The sequence below is a fragment of the Chelonoidis abingdonii genome, chromosome 8, assembly GCF_003597395.2.
Source record: "Chelonoidis abingdonii isolate Lonesome George chromosome 8, CheloAbing_2.0, whole genome shotgun sequence".
In the NCBI taxonomy this organism is placed as follows: domain Eukaryota; kingdom Metazoa; phylum Chordata; order Testudines; family Testudinidae; genus Chelonoidis; species Chelonoidis abingdonii.
In genome coordinates this window covers 75778429-75802193 of record NC_133776.1, presented here as the reverse complement: position 1 = coordinate 75802193, position 23765 = coordinate 75778429, and the positions used below count along the sequence as shown (strand labels likewise).

General features: G+C 38.7%; 1 protein-coding gene across 3 annotated transcripts in view; it reads left to right on the top strand.

Annotated features, from left to right (window-relative positions):
- Positions 1-23765, top strand: part of DACH2 (dachshund family transcription factor 2) — a 526494-nt gene that overhangs the window by 285519 nt on the left and 217210 nt on the right. For all 3 annotated transcript variants that reach the window (XM_075068738.1, XM_075068737.1, XM_075068736.1), the window contains exon 2: positions 12396-12511. In XM_075068738.1, coding sequence (XP_074924839.1) covers positions 12396-12511 — 116 coding nt within the window. The remainder of the gene's footprint in view (positions 1-12395; positions 12512-23765) is intronic.

The following is a 23765-nucleotide window of genomic DNA, read 5'->3' as shown; positions in this document are numbered from 1 at the left end:
TTCTGGAATCAAGTAATTATGAGAAAATCTCAAGTTTACACTTAAAAGAAGTCCCCCAACTAAAGTAATGTTCTTGCCCTTGTGATTGCAGAGAAAAACTTGAAAATATGACTCAAATATAAACTTAAAGGGTGAAAAATTAAAAAGCAAATAAAAAGAATGAAAATGGGTTGGTTGGTTTGTTTTTTAAACCAGTCTCATAATTTTGAGGTCCTGAGTCATGATTTTCTAATATCTGGGGTTGTAATATTGTAAGTAGGTCAATAAAATAGTTTCAGAATTATACTTTTTGTCAGGTGAGTAGTCAACCCTTAAATTGTGTGTTCCATCAGCTTTCTCTTTTTGACAAAGAAAACATTAAATGAATCTTTATCAAGATGTTACCAATGGTATTAATGAGAAAAGATATATTCAGGCTTCATTGTTAAGAGAAAATAAAATATAGAAATTAGAAACATTAACAAAAAAATCCTCAAAATAATTAGATGGGGGTGTGTGTAAAAAAGAGACAATGAATTACGTCCCCACCCCATCTTAGCAGGCAGAGTGTTTTGATTTGAACTAGAGTGGATGGCCACCCGCTGGGGTCCTGACAGAAGGAGTAGGGCATGCACATGGGGATTGTGTAGAGGTGAGGGAGAAACTGGAAGGCTTTGCTGCTGCCCTAAGGTCATCTGTTGGCCAATTTGGGAGGGGAGAGGGGACAAGAGGGCTGATTGGCCCTCCCAACTCTTCTGTTTGTCATTTAAGGTTGTCTTGTGTCCACAGCATCCATCTTGCTACTGTTTCTGCTCCACCTTCCAGTCCTCTACACACCTGCCAAGTGTTGTGTCTTGCTGGTCTGTAACTCCGTTCTACACAACTGGTAACATGTAACATTTCGGAAGTGTGGGAGGGGAGACATTTCCCTCACCTCTCCCGTGTAAATACCCTGTAGCTTAGTCTAGGGGAAGGTTCATTGAGCTATAACTCCAGCTCTTCTACTGACAGTTTTTAATGTTTCTGTGCATGTCATGACACTTATTAACGAAGATTCTACACACCCATCCACCGCAATCTTAGTAGAGGCAACTGTCATTCACTCATTTTACACATAAAATGACTGAAAGATTGATCGCAGCCAAACTGGGAGTAGAATCCAAGTCGCTAAAAAAACTGGACCAAAGTCTCTTCTACTTTGCCATACTACCTGTCAGACGAGATGGGCCAAATTATATGCTTGTCTAAACTCTGTTAAGACATATGGATATTTGCCTTCTCTAATGGGTAGATCACATATGGAGGTTTGAGTCTGCACTGCCCGCATAGTAATAGGCATAGTCCTTTAGCTCCACTGGTAGAAACTCATAATTTTATATCTAGAGATGACAGTTTCACCCCGCAGGTGAAGCAAGCAGCAGCAGCAATGTTACACTTAGCTGTGCTTTCTCTAGCCACTAGGTCATACTCTGCGCCAAGAGTCAGTAACTGAACCCAAAGTTCTAATCTAGTGTTAGTTTATAAATAGCTATTACCCGGTAATAAAGTGTGTCTTGTTTCTCCCTCTATAGGCCCTTCCGCATAGAAGGTAACAGTATACCTCTCACTACAGTTACTCATACTGCTGAAGGATAAAATTCTGGGCTGTGAATTTTGAACATTATAGGTTTAAACATGACTGATGACTCACATGGAGTAAGTACGTTTAAGTTAGTTTGAAGACCCTGGAATAATAGTTGAAATTACTTATGTTGCAGAACATATTTAGAGATAAATATGGACGTTGTATTAATATTTGGCTTATTGTTATATTTGTAGTGTTTGTATTGGTTAATGGATGTTGTTCCTTTAAGAAAAGAGTGGAGCACAGCATTGCCTTTGGTTGCAGAAAGCTGAGAGCAGTGTGTGGATAGGAGAAGTTGCTTGTGTGTTCAGTGAGTAGAAGACCCTGCCAAAAAGGTGCTGACTCGGTTCAATAGATGTATCTTTCCAGAAAACAAATTTCATTCTTAAAGGTATAACATGAGCACTTATTAGGGGACTAGATGCCTTAGGTCATTACTTATGATCTTCAGAGCTTTTTGTCTGTAGGTCACCAATATGAATCCAGCCTTACTCAATGGGGATTAAAAACTGTAATCTAATGGATGTTTGATGGCCCTGTATGAAATGAGTTTTGTAATCTCAGTTCCAGCTCCCATGTTTCAAACTCATCAAGACACTGCAATAGTTTCTAGAGAGGCCAATAACTTTATGGGCATATACATATTAGTTGCAAATTAGATAATTACATTTTTTACATAAAATGCCACACATGGAGCTTCACAAAATTTTGCAACTATACCTATAGGTAAAGTAGTGTCAGGACTGCATTTACAGATTCTTTTGTGAATCTGATCAAAGTGCCCTGTTTGGGATCAGGAAGAATATTTTTCCGTCTGTTTGAGATTGGTGAGATATCTGGTTGGTAATTTTGTGTCACAACAACATGGAAGCTTCATTTGTTAGGGTATTAGTTTGTTAGCAATGTTTTAAAAAATGATGAGGGAAGGTAATAGTTTAATCATTGTTAGCATGTCCAGACAGCAAATGTGAAAGATCGGGACAGGGTGGGGGGTAATAGGAGCCTATATAAGAAAAAGACCCAAAAATTGGGACTGTCCCTATAAAATAAAACATCTGGTCGCCCTAATCATTGTTATTGTTGCAACCTACAGCTGGTGTACAGTGTGGTATGCAGTTGTGTTAAAAGACACCAATCTGGTTCATAGGTTGAATGACCTTGCACCATTTAACCAAACATAGGACCTAATTAAATGCCTGGTAGCTTTTATGGGGGTAGGGGGGTGGGGTGGGTGTGGGGAGAGATATATTAATGGTCAAGGATTCAACCTTTAATGGTACAGTTAATGAAGTTCTGACTTGCAGCTTGAAAACCACCTCTGCATCTGTGTTTTGGTTTCCTGCATTTTCTGAACAATTTTATAAAGTTAAGGAACTTTTGTTTTAATATGAACCTCAGTATAATAAAGAAGGAATAATCAAAGTGCTATTTCTGTGATACTGAAATTTGTGGATTTCAGTTTTAGATATTCTTTTTTCACTATTTATAGTTGTGAGTTATATGCTTCAGTTAAGGCTAAATGCAGAAGCCCTTATTCAAGCAAAAATTTCATTGAAATCAATGGGAGGATTTGCCCTTTGGAGGGTAACTTTTGTTTTGGGGAACTTGTCTTGTCTGCTAGAGTCAGGATGGGGCTGCCACGAGCATCCTAGATTGTGGTGTTTAGAGTACTAATTTAAAATGAGCACCTGTTCTGTGAAAGTTGTCATAGTGACCGGGTTCTAGTTATCATACATCTAGTTCTCAAACAACTTCATATATGATTAATGTTAATTGCCTTTTTTATATGAATGACTTTTTCCCTGCTCCTGAATTGGCTGTTGTTGCCTTTGATCTGGTTGGTAATACATTGTAGAGCAATAGTTAGACAAGTGATCAGTTTGCCAACACTGAGAGGAGACAGAATCAGGTTGCAGTAAGGTCAGAATTTGTTTCTCTTCTTAAACATTGAAAAGTCAAGTAGAGTTTAACTACTATTGGCATCTTTGAAATGTTGTAATAAATGCTACAGCAGAGAGATGATTATTATCCATGATGCAATTAAAAACTTTATAGTCCTAAAAAAAAAAAAATCTTATTCAAGATAGCAAGAATGTTGCTTTTACTGGTAAAAACCCAAAATAATATTTAAAAATTCTTACCTTTCACATTTTTCTTAGCTTATACAAATAAATTAACACAAGAATGATGACATCTTCTGGAACTGAAGGAATAGATTAATAATGCCACTGATGTATAAGGGAAATGAAAGATGAGTCTGTAGTTACTGTTCCAACTTCAGCAAACCAATTGTGATAGTTTTTCACTAGTAAGTACTGGCAGTGTTACTGCTACTATATTCAGAGCAATTTACACAGCCTGTCATATACTTGCTTCAGAATTTTCCTTGAAGCCTAATAAAATATGTTACTATTGAAGAAATCTGTGATACATGTGAGAGTTTACTAAATCAAAACTGTAGCATATTTTTATATCAAATGGCTTATAGTGTCATGGAATCAATAATTAATTTATTAACTGGGTATCATTTGAAAAAACAAAATCAGCAGAGTTTTCACTAAATTGCTGATACTTCATAAATAGTTAATGATACAAATGAAAAGTATAACACTAAAATTCAAAATTTTAATGATCAAAGTACTGGGTACCTCATCTATCAAAACTCAGAATAAATATATCTTGGGCTAGGTTATATATCATTGACACTACAAGACATAATGCTTTTTCTTGTTATCCACCTAACTGCCAAGTCTACAAAGTTTATAGGCTGCTAAGATAATGCAATGGTGGTAATCCACTTCAGCTGCAGAAATATGAAGTACTGTTGAATTATATTTCTAGTTGGGTTTATTCTTTGTTCTCAGAGGAATAGGATACTATTTCAGATTCTCTAAAAAAGCGCAGAGAATGAAAGGCAAAACATCAGGATAAATTATTCTAAATGGTGGACTAGACCCCAGAGGAAATCATGCTTCTATGGTACAGTATTCCTCCATTAATCTTACAAATGTTACATCTGATGTTAATTCTGTAAAGCTGAAGCATTCAAAGATTCATCTGATCCTTTTAATAATAGTTATGGTATTATTATGGCTTTGTCAGACTTGTACTATCATAACTAACTTTGTGGTTTTGACAGCCTATGTAGCTAGTCTTCAGAATGACTAAAATATAGAATATTTTTATTTTAGAGAGCATAAATAAACTTGTAATTAAACTGCAAAATTTAACAAATAATTGCCAGCAAGAAATTACCATTCAATTAAAGAGTAATTACATGGTTATTTGTGCCCTGTAAAATAAAGCGTTACTGAAATCAGTAATGCAATCAATATTTTAGCAGTAACAGGATGCTGCAGTGATGGACCTTACAACCTGAGCTGATTAAATTGTCATCCAAATAACAGTTTCCTAGTTAAATCAGCACGTTTATTTGTCTTGATTAATATGGATTTTTTCTGATTCTAGTGAATCTCTGACATTAAAAAGCACAAGCAAACATCGTTGTCATACTTAAGTGTGATTTGCTGTAAATTTCTACTGATGAATTATAGTTTACAAAATGTTGATAAAGTTGCAAACATCACAAACTATACAGTTGTCTATAACAAGCATAAAAGAACATTAAAGAAGATGTAGCTGATCAATACTTTTATCAAAACTACAGAAGTGGCCTTGTAAAAATATTCCCCTGGGCACCAAGGGATTGCATATGTGTTAAAAAAGAAAATGGTAATAATAATTAGCTCTCACCAGGCATAGAAAAGGAAAAAAAAATACACTAATGATTGATTCCCAATGCCTTGTCACATAACTTTGGAACAACCACAAAAAAATTCTAATATACTCTGTCAAAGTCCATTCCCAAACATACAAAAAAATAAAAAATATTGCAGTGAGTTGTGTTTATGTAAGATTGAATAGTCTGCTGCTTCCTTATTTTCTTCTTCTACAGATGCCTTCTTTTTGGGCAGTTGGAAGACAAGAAATCCTTAGCCTGATTATAGTAATAAAACAAGAACCTCTTAACTAATCTGAGTTTAGCAGAAATATAACAGATGTTTGGAAACTGCAACTTTGAAGCTGAGATGTCAAAAAGAAATCTACTCCTTTTTGACTGAATCCTTTTGTTAGCTTAAATAATTTCTTTAAAAAGTGTTACCCTTAATTTTTAAACTTAATCCATGATACTCTCAAAATCAGTGATAATTCCTAAAGAAACAATGACCCTCCTGATGGAAAGTATGGAACTGGCAACAGGAGTATTTGAAGTTAACTTACAGAGATTGTAAAAAAAAATTAGAAATATGAATACAGTTGAAATCCGTAAGGTATTGCAGTACTCCTGGAACTTTATTGGTTAGTTCATTTTTTATTTTAATGAATAAGAAATATGATATGGTTATTGAATCTGATCCTGAAAAATCATTGAGATGCTCAGGTTTTCAAAAAAAAAAGTTCTTTATTGAGTACTTTTGTTATTGATTTAATGTTCACGACTTGTGAGTGTGATTTTTTTTTTTACTTTACATCAAAAATCCTTCTGAGATTTATCTACAGCATCAACACAACTTTCTCAATTAGTCATCCTAAGTGAAATAACATCTAATTTAGAATCAAATGAATCACCTTTTGTTTTCAGAGATTGACTGGCAGCAAATACAGCCTTAGGGGAAAAAACTCAGTAGCTAATATATTTAGAAGAAAAATATTTTTCAGCTGATTATATGGCTTATGAAGTGTGTAGGAAACTGTGATGTGAGCCCAAGCTTCCTCATCACGTTTTCAGCTCCCTTTATCATCACGGACTAATAGGTATGCACAGAATTTTTCTTTTGCACCTCCAACCTGTATGCCTTTACTTAAGTGAGATAGAAAAAAAGGAGGAGGTGAAAATGACCCATTTTAAACCAAAATGAGCCTAGGGTGAGAGAATTAAGAAAAGCATTATAAAAATGTCAGATTTTCTAATCCCAAATTGTCAAAAAATCATGAGTAAGGTCTCCCCCAAAGTCATGGGATTTTAAAAAATAGTTGATTCTTTTTATTTGCCTTCTCCTTTCTGAGCCTTCAGTGTATACTTGGGGCATGTTTTTCAAACTTTTCTCCTCAGACATGAGGGCTAGAAACTTACTTTTTAAACAGCAAAGCTGAGATTCCCACATAATCACTTGACTCCTAGAGTTGGAGCTTCAAGAAAAAACACCAGACAGTGTCAGGCTTGTGATAAATTGTGAGAGTTTGTAACAATGAAATGCCTCCAATGGGGCTTGGGGTATCACAAGAAATTAGCCAGCAGTACATAGAGAGATAGTAAATTAAGTATATCAAATAGGGCTGGTTGAAAATATTCCATCTAAACTGTGTTTTTATAGAAAATTAAGTTTTCAGTTAAACAAAATTTTTCACTAAAAATATCTGCTCTGCATGGAACATTTTGATTTTAAAATCAAAATAGCAAATGCTTAAAAACTGAAGTTTTCAATTTCTGTCCAAAATATGTTGATTAAGATATGCTGCCTCCTGGGAGTTGTAGTCCTGCCCCAAGTGGGGAGAATTTGATGCATCATGAGAAATGTAGTCTGATCAGGAATCCTAGCGCTGAGAGGAGAATGGGAGCATGAGGCACCAGAATTGCGTCTCCTATGAGGCACAGTCATGGATTTTGAAATTGTAATATTTCAATTTTTGGCTGAAAAGTCAAACATTTTCCTGTCAGTTCTAATATTGACATTCAGTGTATTTTGCTGTGCAGTCCTGAACTAAGCCTTTGCCATCTAAAATATTGAAGAAAAGCACTGTGGTATCACAGATTTAAAGACAAAATTGAGTCCAGAGTTTCCAGCACAGGAAATACTTTTACATGTTCCATTTGATTTCTTTAACATAGAGTAAAGAAGTAAATTAGCCCAGTGAGTTTTTCATTGTGGAACATTGTTAGCTTAATGGATCTTCACTTTAGTGCTATGAGTCTGATACCAGCTGACAAGATAAAGGATTGTCTGTCTATATCGAAAGAATGATAGGAGACACTTCATATGAATTTAATCAGGCCACAACTTTATTATTGGATGTCTTGGATCACCTGGCAGATAAAAGTGTACAGTGCAGGCAACTTTATGTTATAATAGGTATATCTCCATATATTTTATATTATCTCATTGAGCTGGAAGGGACCCCAAAAGATCATTAAGTCCAGCCCTCTGCCTTCACTAGCTGGACAAGGTACTGATTTTGCCCCAGATCCCTAACTGCTCTACTCAAGGATTGAACTCATAGCCTTGCATTTAGCAGGCTAATGCTCAAACCACTGATCTATCCCATTCAAATAACTACATGGGGCTTCCATCAGCCCCCTTTCATTTTGGGTCCAGCTCACCCGGCCAACCCAAGGCCGGGACCTTACTTCCCCCCACCCCCAACTCCCTCCCATAGGAGGGTTGACGTGGGCTATAAAAAGGGGGTGGAGGGTTGGTTAGCTGCCTTACCAATCATAGGAGCCTCGACCCCTCCTTTAACCAGCCCCTCATTTTTAAGGCCACTGGATGCCTTCCCTATAGAGTGCCTACACTGGACATCCGCCCCGCGCTTGCAAAATGAGTTGCAACATCATAGCCTATTAGCCTTCCCTACTCACCATAATAAGCCCTCCCTGAAATCTACTGTAGGAAATGCAATGCCCTCCATTCCACCTATGCCAACATGGTGGTGGTAGAAAAATTTCAGGCCCCTTAGAAAGGAATGACTAGTGCAATGCCCACACTGGTCTGAACCAGTCTGATATTCATCACCTGGAGGGGAGTAAGGGTGGATGCTGCGTAGTTTGCAATGTAGAGAAAGGGCTTCTAACATCTGCACCTGCCCCTTTTAAAGCCTTCCGCACTTATGTTCCCAGGGGATGAGTCAGCGTTGCCATGCTGCCCTCCCACCTACCCTTTTTGCAGCTGCTTCTGACCTCCTTTCCCTCACACCCTTCCTGCCGCAAGCCCAGACAATGCCAATCCCCATCACCCCCATTCCCCGCTTCAGGTATAGTGCGGTTAATTTCATGCAGACTTATTGAATGTAACATTAAAATTCCATATAGAATTTTTGGCAGATGTGGAATGAATGAGGAGTAAGCAGTTATGAATAGCAGCTAGAAAATAGTGTTTAAATTAAACTTTAATATTAAATTAGAGACAATGGGCTTGATTTTGATCTTATTTAAACTTTGGTAAATTTGGAATAATGTCACTAACATCAGTAAGGTTAGAACTGTGAAAGTAAGATCATAACCAGGCCTAAAGTGCTTTATTACTATTATAATATTTGCTAAAAGGAGATGTACAGGTTAAAAACCATATGTGGTGTCTTTAACCAAACAAAACAAATTTCCTTATGTCATTAGAAACAGAGGAAGTCGTCAAAACCAAAAAAGCATTCTAAAAAACTAAGGGTCAAATCATGCTCACATTTCTTATGTGAGTAGTCCTTTAAAAGTCAGTCGAACTATTAGTGTATGCCAGAATTCAGCTGCTAATTCAGTTCTCAGTATTTATATTTATTTAGTGTTGACACTTTGTGCAGATTAGTTAATGACAAGACTCATGAGTTTCATTTTTGCTTGTAGTATTTGTATAGGAAACCAAAACAATGAGGAGTCCTTCTGGCACTTTAGAGACTAACAATTTTATTTGAGCATAAGCTTTTGGGGGCAAATACTTATCAGCAACTACACACCACACAACAGAAACACTAACCCAGGAACCAATCCCTGCAACAAACCCCACTGCCAACTCTGCCCCCATATCTACTCTAGCAACACCATCATAGGACCTACCACATCAGCCACACCATCGGGGCAGCAATGCCTCTCTTCATGTACATTGGCCAAACCGGACAGTCTCACACATTGCCAAAAATGCAGGATCAGTACAACAATCCAACCATCCTCCTCCTCCCCTCCAAAACTCTTTATATTTAGATTTTAAAAGATTTTTTCTTAAAATCCTATTTTTGTAAAACACTTGCTAACTGAAGCTGAGGTGGGAAGTTTTGTAAATGTTCTGTTGGTTGAGCTTTGTTGTGGGCAGTCAGTGAGCAGAGCTGCTAAATTAAGTTGATTTGTTTTTGTAATATATATCAAACGCACTTACAATGCTAGATAGGCACCTTTTGATGTATATTTTTATAGATCAAACAATAATTTGTTTTTGTTTTACAAAGCCTAAAATCTATGCTTAATTTTACCTGAGATCCTACATTTATGTGAAATATACTGAATTTCTCTAAACAGACTAGTCAATAGGTAAAATAGACATGGAAATATAAGGTTTAGTACACCTTAATAGCATGCTTTTGACACTTTGCATGTACTGCATACGTTGAGAGAAGATTATATTTAAGATCTGTTAAAAATGGGAAGAAGTACGCCTAGTGAAACAGAAAAAGGTTTAACTGAATTTAGCATAGTGAGGAGGTTTCCCAATCATATGATGTAGTAGTGAAATGCAGGACAGAATATCGTGTAACATTATACAGATTACTCAGTAAATTTGCTTATACTCTTATTTTTGGAGCAAAGAGATAATAGAAAAATGGTCCAAATTTCTTGTGCCATACTCATTCATATATAGATAGAGACACACACACACACACACACGAATATCTGAACATTACAGTAAATTTCATTTCAGAACGATTCCAGTATGATGATAGGACTCCCTCAAAAAGGGCAAACACAAAAGGGAAAAGACACTGAATAATGTGAAATTCAAAACTGCCTAAAACAAAGCTAAAAAGAAGAGTGGGAAGGTTTATAGACTGAAATAGCAAACCAGAAAAAATGATTTTGTGCTAGTTTGATGTACAATAAAACAAAATAACACTAGCACATTGTGTGAAAAATGAACAGGGTAATGGTACCTCTGTGTACTGGTGCTGAAAGTTGTCTTCATTTAAACACAGAGTTTGTCTTACCTTGATGAAGAGCTTTGCCACTGCAAAGTTGATAAAGTGGAGTTTAACTGAAATTTCTTTGAAGCAAAAGTCTCTTTTGGATATGCTTTCTATTTTAACCTCGTTTATTGTTGCACCTTGATTATTTTGTACAGTGTTTCACAGTATTTTGTCAAAAGCTCTATTATTCAGCTGAGTAAAATGTATTTTTGCCAAAGAAAAGTGACAATATATTTGCTAACATTAGAACCTTATGTTTTTATCATTTGGCTTGGAAAAGAATGATTCCAATGGCTTTTGCTCTGTAGATCTCGATTGTGGTGACAGCTGCAGAATAATAGTCCAGACGCAAAACCTGTGTTAGGGGAGTGGAGGAATGAAATAGATAAATACACAGATCTTTTACTACTTTACATTATGTATTAAAACTTGTAACCAGAATTCATAAGCTATTGCAGCTAGGGTGAAAAATGTGAGAATTTGATAGGTTAGGCCAACATTGTTAGCTTAGCCCTTACATAGCAGTCAAAAACACCAATCAGTCTGTGAGGAAGGGAAACCAGGACCCAAAAGCAAGAAACCAAAAGACTTGAATGCAACATGTATTCATTCCTTCTAGTTTCCTGTCTCCCCGCCACCTCCCCCCATACCTTTTAAACCACACTTCATAGTAATGTCCACTCTTAGGTAGCTGTAGTAATTTAATTGATAGTCTAAATGGTTATCTAGATCCTTGCAGTGTTGTGTTTTTATTTATTTATTTTTTTTTTTAGTTTGAAGATTTTTGGTTGAGTGTTTGTGTATGTGATGGAGCAAGGAGTGGGGAGTATTGACCTGGGAATGTTGTGCGGGAGTTGTATTGAGACTATCTGCATTGGTGATGGGATACCAGGGTGAGGATACCTGAGCATGTAACCTGAGCCTGGGAGTGGGATTGGGGCCAGGGAAACTGGACAAAGGCTGGGGGAAGAGCCAGAGTGGTGGCTGGAGGAGACTGCTGGAGCGGTTTTACTTTGGAGCTGGCTGGGAAAACAGATGGAACCCCAAAGCTGAGAGGGATGAGCTCCCTACCCCCCTGGGGACTTGATTGAGGGGTCCTAGTTGTACCTACAAGCTCTGTTTGGGACTGTGTTCCTGTTGTCTAATAAACCTTCCATTTTACTGGCTGGCTGAGAGTCACTGTGACTCTCAGGAATTGGGGGTGCAGGGTGTACATTCTGTGACAGTGTACCAGTGGCCCCAGAGAGGATTCAGGTTGTCCCATCACAGTTTACATGCTCAGGCCCCAATTTGGTGAAAGCAATCTGTAAAATAATCGCTATTACTGGTGTAGTTATCTTCTTAAATCAACTGATTTTAGCAGCACCGTTGTGAGGCACATTGTCTCCATTTTACAGAGTACTGAGAGTACTGAGAAACAATGATTAAATGGCCAATTGAAGGCCTCACATAAAATCAGTAGCAGAGTCAGGATTGGAAGTCAGAATTTTCTTGTTCCCAGCCTAGTGATTTAGTTCTAAAATTCTCATAATTCCTTACCTTTTAATATACAGTTACTCCATATGACTTTGAGAGCATGCTTCTGCAAGTGTACAAGCAGAGTATTTCACTGATGGATCATTTGAGTACAGTACAACACTTGTTATGTTTAACCTGCCACAAGTGGTCCTCTTCCCCTAGGCAAAAATGTCATATATATATATATATATATATATACACACACACACACAGAAAAAAAAAAGAGAGAGAGAAAGAGATGATTCATATTTCTATAATACAAATCAATATAACATGCATTAAGCAAACATTTCAAAAAAATAAATTTAAATTTATCCTATTTGTATTTCAACAGCTCACGACCAGGAAGACCCCCCAAGCGCTCTCTGGGAGTTGCAATGCAAGAAAATGCACGTCTTCTGCCCCATGGAGTCCCAGGCTTGTTATCACCAGGACTTATCTCCCCGACAGGTAATAAAATCCATCAGATGTTCAGCCTGGTCTCTTCATACTGCACAGCAGTTGAAATAAACTAATATTGATCCAAATGCCATGTCCTTCAGGGCTTTTCAAGCTTTACCAGAGGTTACATTATTGGATTTTTTGAGTATTCATGAAAACTGTGTTTTGTTGCTGCAGTGGCTAAAATCTAATGGATTTGTAGTCTAGTTCTTTGTTAATTGTAATTTCCTTACAGGAAATTCCTTTAAATACATTATTTTATTACCAAAAAAACCCTAAGAGAAAATTAGCCACTGTCTTAAAGAGTCTTAAAGTGTGGGTTTCTTCCTTTCTGGTGCATGTGTCTTTTAGTTCTCATGGCATATAAACAGGGAGGCTAATATGTATGCTATAAAATGATTAGTGTAGGTTAGGAAGACATAAAACTGGTCACACAAACTATGGAAGATGTGGTTATCAAAAGGATGAATAAAATCAAATGCAGATGGTCATGATATTCTGTATTCGTACTCTTAATTTAGTGGCACAATGTAACTGTTGACTATAAATACACCTAAAATAGTACATCATTAACAGTGTTTTGCTGCTGTTCAGTAACTTAAGGCAATGTAAATTAAAAGCAAAGAGAATTTAAACTTCAATGAAGCTTCTTGTTACCATTGCCACCAACTGATGTTGTAATGTGCATATATTTATTTGATAATAAGGTCAACAATGAACAATCCACAACTTAATTAACATACAGTAAAATATAACCAATTACTTAAATATTCAACAGGCCTTGCAATCGTAAGGGAGTGCCTGGAGCATGATAACTTAGGCTTTGATCCTGCAACTTCTCACACATGGGTGGACTGCTGCACAGTCCCATTGAGCTCAGTGGGGCATGGACACAGCGGTCCACCCACATACAAGAAATTTCAGGATCAAGGCCTTAAATCTCCCTATGTCCCATTGTGCAGTAAGTGAGAAATTAATGAAGAATTTCAGTTCCATTGACGCACTGGGTCAATAAATCACCATCATGGAAGCAGGAATGAACCTTCTTAAGCAATATTAATATTAATAATTGCTTCAACCATACTCAAAGTTTGAAAGCATTTTGCTGGATTCAACCCCCACTCCAGTTCAGTTGGTCCCTGTCTGTTATCTAATAATAATAATGTGTAATTAATAATTCATTTGTACTGTTGTGAAGTTCTGAAGACTGATTTTCATAAACACATTTTTTAGAATTTTTAAAACAGTATCTAGTGTTCCCAGACCAAGGGTTTTCATATAGTCTGTGTTTTATTTGTTCTCCAATGGTGATAACAAGAGGCAACCAGTGTTGATAAATTGTTGTTAAAAGTACACAGCATAGCCCATTGCTTGACAGCGTGTTTGCAGATAGGGTCTAAAGCTATGCAAAAGGCATATTGGATTAAAGTAGTAATGTTTTAGGACCCCATGGGTGCATTGTGTGCATAGTAAATAGTATTCAAGTGGCTCAGTGTGGTCCTGTGTTGGGGTGGTCAAAATTTTTGTCCTGAGGGCCGCATCTGGGTATGGAAATTGTATGGTGGGCCATGAATGCTCATGAAATTGGGGTTTGGGGCGGGGCAGAGGGTGAGGGCTCCGGATAAGGGTGTGGGCTCTGAGGTGGGGCCAGGAAATTACGAGTTCAGGGTGTGGGAGGGGGCTCCGGGCTGGGGCAGGGGGTTGGGATGCAGGAGGAGGTGAGGCTCCGGCTGGAGGTGAGGGCTCTGGGGTGTGGCCAGGGATGAGGGGTGTGGGGTCTGTGGGCTGGAGCAGAGGGGTTTGGAGCAGTGGGGTGTGGGAGAGGGTACAGGCTTTGGGCTGGGAATGCAAGTTCCAGGCTGGGGCCAGAATGAGGGGTTCAGAGTGTGGGAGGGGGCTCTGGGTTGGGGCATGGGGTTGGGGAGCAGGGGGTAAAGGCTTCAGCTAGGGGTGAGGCTGCAGATGAGGGGGTGTAGAAGTGTGCTCTGGGCTGGGATCAAGGGGCTCAGAGGGTGGAAGGGGGATCAGAGCTGGGGAAGAGGGTTGGGCTGTGGGGTGAGGGCTGTGGGGCTGAGGATGAGGGGTTCATGCTGTGAGAGGAGCTCAGGGCTAGGGAAGAGGGTTGGGCTGTGGGAGAGGGTCAGTGGTTCAGCTTTAGGGCAGTGCTTACTTCAAGCAGCTCCCAGAAACAGCGGCATGTCCCTCCTCTGGCTCTTATGCATAGGGGCAGCCAGGGGGTTCTGCGCGCTGCCCCATCTGCAGGCGCTGCCCCTGCAGCTCCCATTGTCCACGGTTCCTGGCCAATGGGGGCTGTGAAGCCAGCGCTTGGGGCAGAGGAAGCACGCAGAACCCACTGGCTGCCCCTATGTGTAGGAGACAAAGTGGGGACATGCCACTAATTCTGGGAGCCATGCGGAGCCAGGGCATGTGCAGAGCAGGGCATGTCCCCAACCCTGCTCGACAACAGGTGCTCAAGGGCCGGATTAAAAGCTCCAAGAACCCATAGTTTGCCCACCCCTGTCCTATATGCTACTCTGCCCACAGAAAGTAGCAGAACATGCTTTAAAATTAAAAATCGGAAAAATCAAATAAAAAAGGTGAAGCCTCAAATTACTAGACTGTCCTTTGGAAAAAGCTTAAGATGTTTAACCAAATACTAAAGTAAATTTTTAAAACTATTTCTGCTGACATATTTCTCAGAATGAAGAGGGATTGTGAGGGCTGATAAAAGTCCTTTGGAGACTCAAACAAGAACCTGTATTGTCACAGCACTCCCCGCATTCTTTGCCCTACAGGAAAGTGCTATGAAACCAGACAATGGTACAGGAGGGCTCCAAGGGAAAGTTGAATCCATGAGAGTTTCTCCTTAGCTAGGGGAAGCTGAAACAGTGCAGCTGGATATTACTGAAGCTTTAATTACTTGAAGCAGCTTCATCTTATTTGCTCCCCTCTTTCCCCCCCAAAAAAGAAGCTTTCTGTCAAAGATGGGAGAGACATGGAAGTCTTTGAGGAAGAAAAGAAAGGTGCTACAAGAAGCATTTCCACACTTGCTGGGGATCTGAGGTATGGACCTGGAATGGCTTCAGGAGTCTGACAATTGCCCCCCCCCTTTTTTTTAGCTAAACTAAAAACTTAAACAATTCATTTTACTGCTTCTCAAAGGAGGTGAGATGGTTATAAGACTAGGGTGATGTGTAGTGGAGTAGAATCAGAGAGTGATCACAGAGATATTAACCCATTGTCTCCTGATCACTGGTCAGTTTGGGTACTTATGTTTTCATACTTACCATTATTTGTTGTTTAGTTTGGACTGTCCTTTCTGTAAGCAGTGATAGTCCTGGCCAGTGTCCTACAAGAGTTTCCCCTCCCTCCACTAAAACAATGTCAGCTTTCTGCCACATGGGAAGTAGAAGCACTTTCTCCTGTTTGCTGGGCCAGCTAGCCGCACTTACAGGCATTAGGAGGAGTGGAGAACAGCCCAGGCTGTGAGAGTGACTGGGGAGAGAGTGCAGCAATTGCCTGGGAAATAGTGTGAGGAGGATTTTTCCTTACATCTTGGTGCTTCTTCAGTTCTTCTCTGTCTCTGTACATGCAATGCAGTTTTCCTCTCTAGGGCCACGTCTACACTACGGGATAAAATTGAATTTGCTAAAATCGGTTTTATAAAACTGATACTATAATTTCGATTTCATGCGGCCACACTAGGCACAGTAATTCGGCATTGTGCGTCCATGCTCCAAGGCTAACGTCGATTTCTGAAGTGTTGCATTGTGGGTAGCACTTCCGTAGCTATCCCATAGTTCCCGCAGTCTCCCCGCCTTGGAATTCAGGGTTGAATTTAAATTAGTCTGCGGTGGTTCTGGGAAATGTCATCAGTCCATTCCTTCCTCCTGGGAAACATCAGCTGACAATCTTTTGCGCCGTTTTTCTCCCTGGATTGCCTGGCAGAACCATAGCACGGCAACCATGGAGCCCGTTCAGCTTTTTTTTTTTTCGGCACGTATGTGTACTGGGAGCCGCGGAGAGCGAGGCAATCGCCAGGCTACACAGCGCAATTCACTTGCTTTTGATGATAGCAGAGATGGTTACGGTCGTTCTGTAACGCACTGCCGGAGGAAAACTGGCCATGGAGATGACGGTTTATCTCTTCTCTGTACTGTCCATTGCATCGATGAGTGTCTGGGCTTGAAATCGGACCGGGGCGCAAGCAAAAGCAAACATTGGGTTGACTCACTGGAACTGAGTCAAATCCCTCCCTTATGGTTTCTAAAATAGAAGTCAGTCTGCCTAAAATATAGGGCAAATGTATTAGAGGACCAGTGTGATCAGAGCACAGGTGCTCCGTGTCAGTATTTGCACAGGGGTGCGCCCTGCATAACACCCACCGTTCTCTCCTCCTCCTCCAACCTTCTGGGCTAACCGTGGCCAGTGTCCCCCCATTTGTGTCATGAAGTTATAAAAATGCAGAATAAGAAAACAGAGACTTGTTTAGTGAGATAAAATGAGGGGGAGAGCCTCCCGGGGCTATGAAAGCAGTCAGGCAGTACAGAATCTTTCTTACAGCAGGAAAGGAGGGGGCTGAAGCCCCCAGTTCCTGATGATGAAATGCTATTAGCCGTCTGTCCTATCTACTGGGAAGTAACAGATCATTCCTCAATATATTGGAGCAATTATCGGGCATCATGAAGATAGAGACGTGTTACCCTGTCCTAACTGCATCCAATTGCCATGACAGCCGTGTGGGACACCATTTGCAAGGGAGGGCAGAGGAGCGAATAGCGCAGGGCAAACAGGAAATGTAATTCAAAAGTTCGCGGGGCTTTTCCTGTTTACCTGCCCGCTGCATCCGAGTTCAGATTGCTGTCCAAAGCGGTCAGTGGTGCACTGTGGGATACCGGCCGGAGGCCAATAACGTCGATTTCCGTACACACTAACTTTAATCCGATATGTTAATATCGAATTTAGCGCTACTCCTCTCGTCGAGGTGGAGTACAGAAAACAATTTAAAGAGCCCTTTATATCGACATAAAGGGCATTGTAGTGTGGACGGGTACAGCGTTAAATCGATTTAACGCTCTTTAAATCGATTTAAACGCGTAGTGTAGACCAGGCCTAGGTCTCCTTTCCTGGGCCTCCTCAGGCCTACATCACTGAACTCTCTCTCCTTAAAGAATCCAGCCTCTGATCTTGTCACATCTTGGTGGAGCAAGCACATAAAGATGGTTATGTAAATCTGCCTTCATGCTTCAAATGGGAAATTTCAAACTCATTATGTTTGCGTAGCTTTGAAACTTTCCACAGTCAGTTTGTCTCTCTCCAACATATCCTCCTAGTTAGTAACTGCTCACTCAGACTCAGCATGGCAAAAACTGAGTGCCTCATCAACAGTGACATGATTCATACCTTCCTTTTGTTCACTTTAGTTCCCTCCCTCTTGTAGTGATCTATCAATTCACAGCAGTTCACCTTCAGCCATTCTGCTGGGTGCATGAATGGGTCCCAAGGAGCTGCTTCTATGAGTTGGGGAGTAAACTGATCAGTCTGGAGAGTCACAGTCAGCAACTTTCTCAAGACTTGAGTCAGCCATCTCATTTCGCCTCTTGTAATACATGCTGCTACTTTCATCACCCATTTGGCTTGTAGCAGCTCAGGTTCGCATTGTCGTTTTCATGCAATAAACAGGCAGTTGAATTAGGCATACTGCATTTCCCGGCTTTGACTTTTTGGCTGCAAGTGCAACTCAACACCTTGTTTAACTTCTTGTTGATTTATTAAAAGTTTAACTGTAAATAGAATAGTTTCATTTTATAAATATATTAGTAGATAATGATACCAACTAGCGCCTTGGAGAATTTAATCAATAGAGTAGTTGCTATCGGAATACTGTAAGTTTAAGTGTTGTCTTGCTTCCAATTACTGTATTAAACTGTAGCTTCTTATTGTTTCTGTAGGCATGGGGAAAAATGTCAAGAATAATTTCTCTCTAGTCTTTCCAGCAATTTAATTTAGAGAACTAAATGTGAGGGTCGCCAACACAATCAGTGCCCATATGCCTTTTATTAATCACAGTTTCTCTTCCCATTTCCACCCAGACCTGGCCTCAAAGCTGCTTCCAAGCTGCAGTTGAGTAGCAGTCTTTGGCCTAGCAGAGAAGCTGCAAGACTTGCTGTGAAGGCCTGCAGAGCTGAGGGGTGAGGAGGAATGAGAGCATGCTTATTGAGAGATGCAGCCAAGACAGAGTAGGGCCTGTTGCCAAAAGAAAGGGCTCTGTTTCGTGGAGGTCGAAAGCAAATGTGTGGTATTGGCTCAAATGTTTGAAATTCAGATAAACTTAGAAAATTCTGGTGTTTATTCAAACTAGAAAAATATACAAGCCACCAGATATTTAGAAGCTCCTCTGTTCTTATTGTGAAGCTGAGCTGATTGGATTCTGAGAGAAAGTAGTTTGTAAGCACACCCTTCTGGTCAATTTACAGAGTACCTGTTGACTCATTTCACCACCTAAAGTAGCTGGATATAGGGCTACGTTGTCTGATGGCTGCTGTCAAAAAAATGAAAGAAGTGTGAATCCTCTGTCCCATTTAAACTGGCCTTGGAGCAAAGGAAGCAAATGGTTATATGGATTAGTGAACTGTCCCCGCTAACATAGTAGACCGAACATTTTGGTATGTTTACATCTCACTTCTTTAGATCATTTATGTTGTTTCCCAATATCCCTTTTCGGTAATCATGGATGTTCTTTTTTAAGCTCCCTTTCTAATAGGAAGCATATGGACAACTTTGTCATTATTGGCATTACCTGGTTTGACTGAGTTGTTGTTATCTTTAAAAAAAATCAAAGACATGCACACTGCTTCAAGATGACTGCCACACTTCTCTGCCTATGGGGAATGCAAACAGTTATAAACTGTTCGTGGTGACAGTTCTGTAGTGAATTACTTTGATATATATGGCTAATAAATTAATATGATTCCGTTAATGAGAAATGCAAGTGTTGCCAAACTCCTCTAGTCTAGCTTTTAATGCTGCTCCACATTTGCTGTTCTAGCTTCCCCCTGTGGTGAGAGGATCACTGCTACCTACGCACTGTCATTGTGATAAATGGCATATCCCACAGTGCCCTGCATTCCATCTGTTGTGTCCCCAAAATAATGAGAAATATTTTATACCAATGACATGCTTGCAAGCTAAACCTTAAATAATTGTGCAAAGAACTATTTTTGCAAATAATAAAAATTCATATACTTCTTTAGCGATTCCTCATTTTTACTGTCATAGCTAATGATTGTTGCCCTGAGACAGAAAAACACATGTAAATAACGTAGGAAAGCGAGCTACTGTATTATAGAACTGACAAATAAGTTACACTGTCACTATTTTACTTTATTGTGAAATAATTGGTATTGGATGCACATGTGATCATTAAAATATCTATTTAATTTGATTTTAAAATAAATTCCATATATACAGAATTCTTAAATACCTCAGTATTTGATGCCAAAATCACAGATCAAATTACTGATTCCTACAGCTTTCTGTGAAGGGTAAATATTCTGAAATGAACAGGAGTGCTGAGTGTATGAAGAATGCTGGATGAGACCAGTTTTTTTAAACTAGTCATTAATCCTTAAAGTGCAACTCTTACAAGAGCAGTGATATCTTGGAAAAATATACCCAGTAACCCAGAGCCTCCCTTTCTATTTTGTTTTTTCTGTCTTTAAAGGCCACATTTTCAGTGTCCACCTCTGTTTTGCAGGGACATTTTTAGCAGAGGCATATAGCACGTATAAATAAGAGTCTGAGCTTCAGCCTCCCCAAAAATATATTTTTGATAACTTAATTAAACATGGTCTCATCTACTAATTATTATCAGAGAGGTGTGAGACTTGATAGCTTCATTTCACAGGGGTTTGTGCAAAGCTATTTTTGGTTTTGATGCTCCTGAGTTTGTGTGTCCTTTGAGGTCTCAAAATTAAGCTCACCCAAAATAGCCAATTTTGCTCAGTTTTGAGGTGAGAACAGGCAGAAAAACTGCGTGCACTTAATATTCAGTCCACGTCTGATCTCAGCTTGGCCAGATTACTAATGTCAGTGAACTGTTTGGGAAACTTGGGCCATGTTTCAAGATGGTAACAAAATTCTTAAGCAGGGAAGTTTTGGGGGTTTGTTATGAAAATTTCTTACAGTTTTTTATTATGCTAAGACTAGGTGCTTTGTAGAGTAGCTGTAGTCTGGGTGGGTCATAAATTTAGGGAAGGGCTAGAAAGTTTCCTCACATGCATAAGGAGATAAATTAATAACAAGTCAAGTTTTTTAATAATTCATAATCTTTATTTTTCTTCATGGTTTTCAGAACCTCTCTTAGCAGATTAATAATAAATTTGTTTCCTATTAATGGCTTTGTCCTTCTCCATTTATTGATTCTCTCCCCCAGGCTCATGCTTTGCTTCTTATAAGGAAAATAGTGTGGCTTGGCAATGTTTCTTTTCTATATAACTCAGTACTCAGAATTATCATGAATAGAGGTAAGGTTAACAATGATGTCTGTAAAGCTCCGAAAGAAGGCTTGTTAATTTGAACTCCCTCTGTTGTTTGGATGGTACCTTTAGCAGCAACAAAATAATATTGTGACTGAAGAGTGGCTGTTGGGTTTTATTTTTCTTGGCAACAGTAAATTGAACAAAAATACTTGGATTCTGAAAGAGAGTCTAGAATATCCATCCAATAAATATAGCTTTAAAGCACTGTGCATATTCTGGCATTTAAATGACATGACAGTGTTCCTTTAAGAATCTCAAACCGTTTTGTGGGTGTTAGCTTAAGTCTTAGTTCTAGGAGTTATACTAGCTTTGATTAAATGTCTGAATTAATTGAAATTAAGTTGGCATTGAGGCATTTTCCACTGACATTAATAGGGATCAGCTTATTGACTCAGCTGGTTTTGAGGCTCATCAAAATGCACTCTAGTATGATAATCCTCTTGTAGTCAAATCGAGCAACTTCAGATTCTGGAGATGCTGCCTTTTGCCAAGATCATGCCTAACCCTGATTCTCCATTGTTTGGGAATAGGGAATATGTGTGCTAAAACAGTACTCTGAAAATGATGGGGTGTAATGTTACAAAAAAGGAGCATAAATCCTTTGTCACCCCACTAGTGTCTGCGCTCTGGAACAAATTTATTCAGTTGCTTTTAGTGGTGTTTCGCAAAGGACAGATAGGCCCATTGTATCTTGAGTCATTTTAACTCTCATTTTCAGTGGCTTGACTAGTAATTGTCTGTAATAAAGTGGAAACCAAAATTTAATTTAATAGAGTCCATTTAAATAAACACAGTTGTAAACGTTTCATTGCAGGGTAGACAGCTACTGTTACCATATCTCACAGAGATAATGTGGTTGCAGGAAAACATTGATCTATGGAGCAAAAGAATATAGTCAACCATCTATTTTCAGTGCCTTAATCCAACCTGTTTGCTCAAATAATATGCTCTTTAATGTCAGCCTCCATATCTAAGTTAGCTTTGAGTTGTGAGATTTTTCATAGGAAAGTCTTCTAAGGCTGTATTTTGGTGTAAGAATACTGTTGCAAATTGTCCAGAAAATTCATACAGGGAACAAAACAAAGCTCAGCAAATGATACCATAAACACACATCATATTTAAATGCAGGAATTTTCTTAATGGTATTTCATCCTCTGTGATTAATTCCTCTTGATGGAATATAATACCTGGATAACATTATTAATTTAGTACCAGGAGAGCTCTGTAGTAAAGTTAAGTATGCAACTAGTCCTGCGGACTTGAATGGGACTACTCATGCACTTAAAGTTATGCACATGCTTAAGTACTTTGATAGTTGATGACCTAGGTTCTTTTCAGAATAGAAAACAACTCCTTGTAGTGAAAAATCTTAAGTGCTAATGTCTACAGTGGAAATTGCCTGATTGATAGCCATACTCCCTTTACGTTGTACTACCAGTAAAATTAATGGCCATACTTATTTGCTTTGACACAAATAAAGTAAGCAGTCACTTACTTTAAAAATTACAGAATCCAAATTAGATAAATATTTGCTTTATGTTGTAATGTTTATTACTATGTTTTCTGTAATTTACTGCTGTGCTGACAGGCTGTGAATAAGATGTGGGACAATGCTCCATAAAAATACGATAAATTAACTTAAAACTACTCCGCTAGAAAAATAATAGTCTATATGTTTAGGAATTTGGTGGGGGTGCTTTCTTGGCATCCAAGAATATTTGATCTTGATGTAGTTTAACTCCCAATATCAATATTATGTGTTACCTTCTCATTTTAACCTGAAGTATATCCACGGGATTAGAATTGGCAAATGTGTGAGAAGAACTTAATTTTCTGTCAGTATTTTTGACAGCCTATGGATACCAATGATCATTTGCCCTCACGCTTAACTGTGAAAAGATTTGATAATGTTTTGCAAAAAGTGGTTATTAATGGAAATATGTGATTTTTTTTTTTATTGTTCGGAGATATGTTACATAAATTAGTTTTCCAGAAAGCATTTTTTCCCTACATTTTTTCTAGAAATTATATTTGTTGATCTTATCACATCATTTACTAATGCATCAAGTCAGAGATTCTTAAAATTTGGATAAAGAATGGTTAAGTGAAGCTTTTATTCAGTGTAGCAAATTTTGTGTGTGTGTGTGTGTATATATATATATATATATATATATATATATATATAATTTACACATCTGTCTGTGACGCATCTATTTCCTAGTCCTTCTCTCTGGTAACACTTTATTAGTTGATCTGTTTTGGACTGTTAGTGCCTAACCGTATGTCTAGTGTGTGTCTGCTTGCCAATTAAATGCCACTCTGCTGTGCTGCAATCTTATTTCAGTTTGGAGTATTAGTTGTAGAAAAGTTTGCAAGTTGGTACACAAGGCTCAGTAAAGTTACCTTCCCATTGTTAAGTACAGTCAACTCAGCTTACTTCAGTACTATACAGTATAAATAATCATGAAACCGCACCGCTAATAGATTTGTTTTGGGTCCAAATTGTGAGAGCTAAAGGCGTGAACTGCAAGCTCTTCATTTATGAAAAAATAAAAGAGAAACACCAAATGAAAATAAAAAAAAATTAAAATACACCAGAGCTTGAGAGACAAGCACTAAAAGTGATTTTGATGTAACTTGCAAGCAGAGCTTTTAACAATAATACTTTGCACTTAAAAAGAAGCTAGACAAAAAAACTCCCACAGAAGTTCATTTTCCACAAA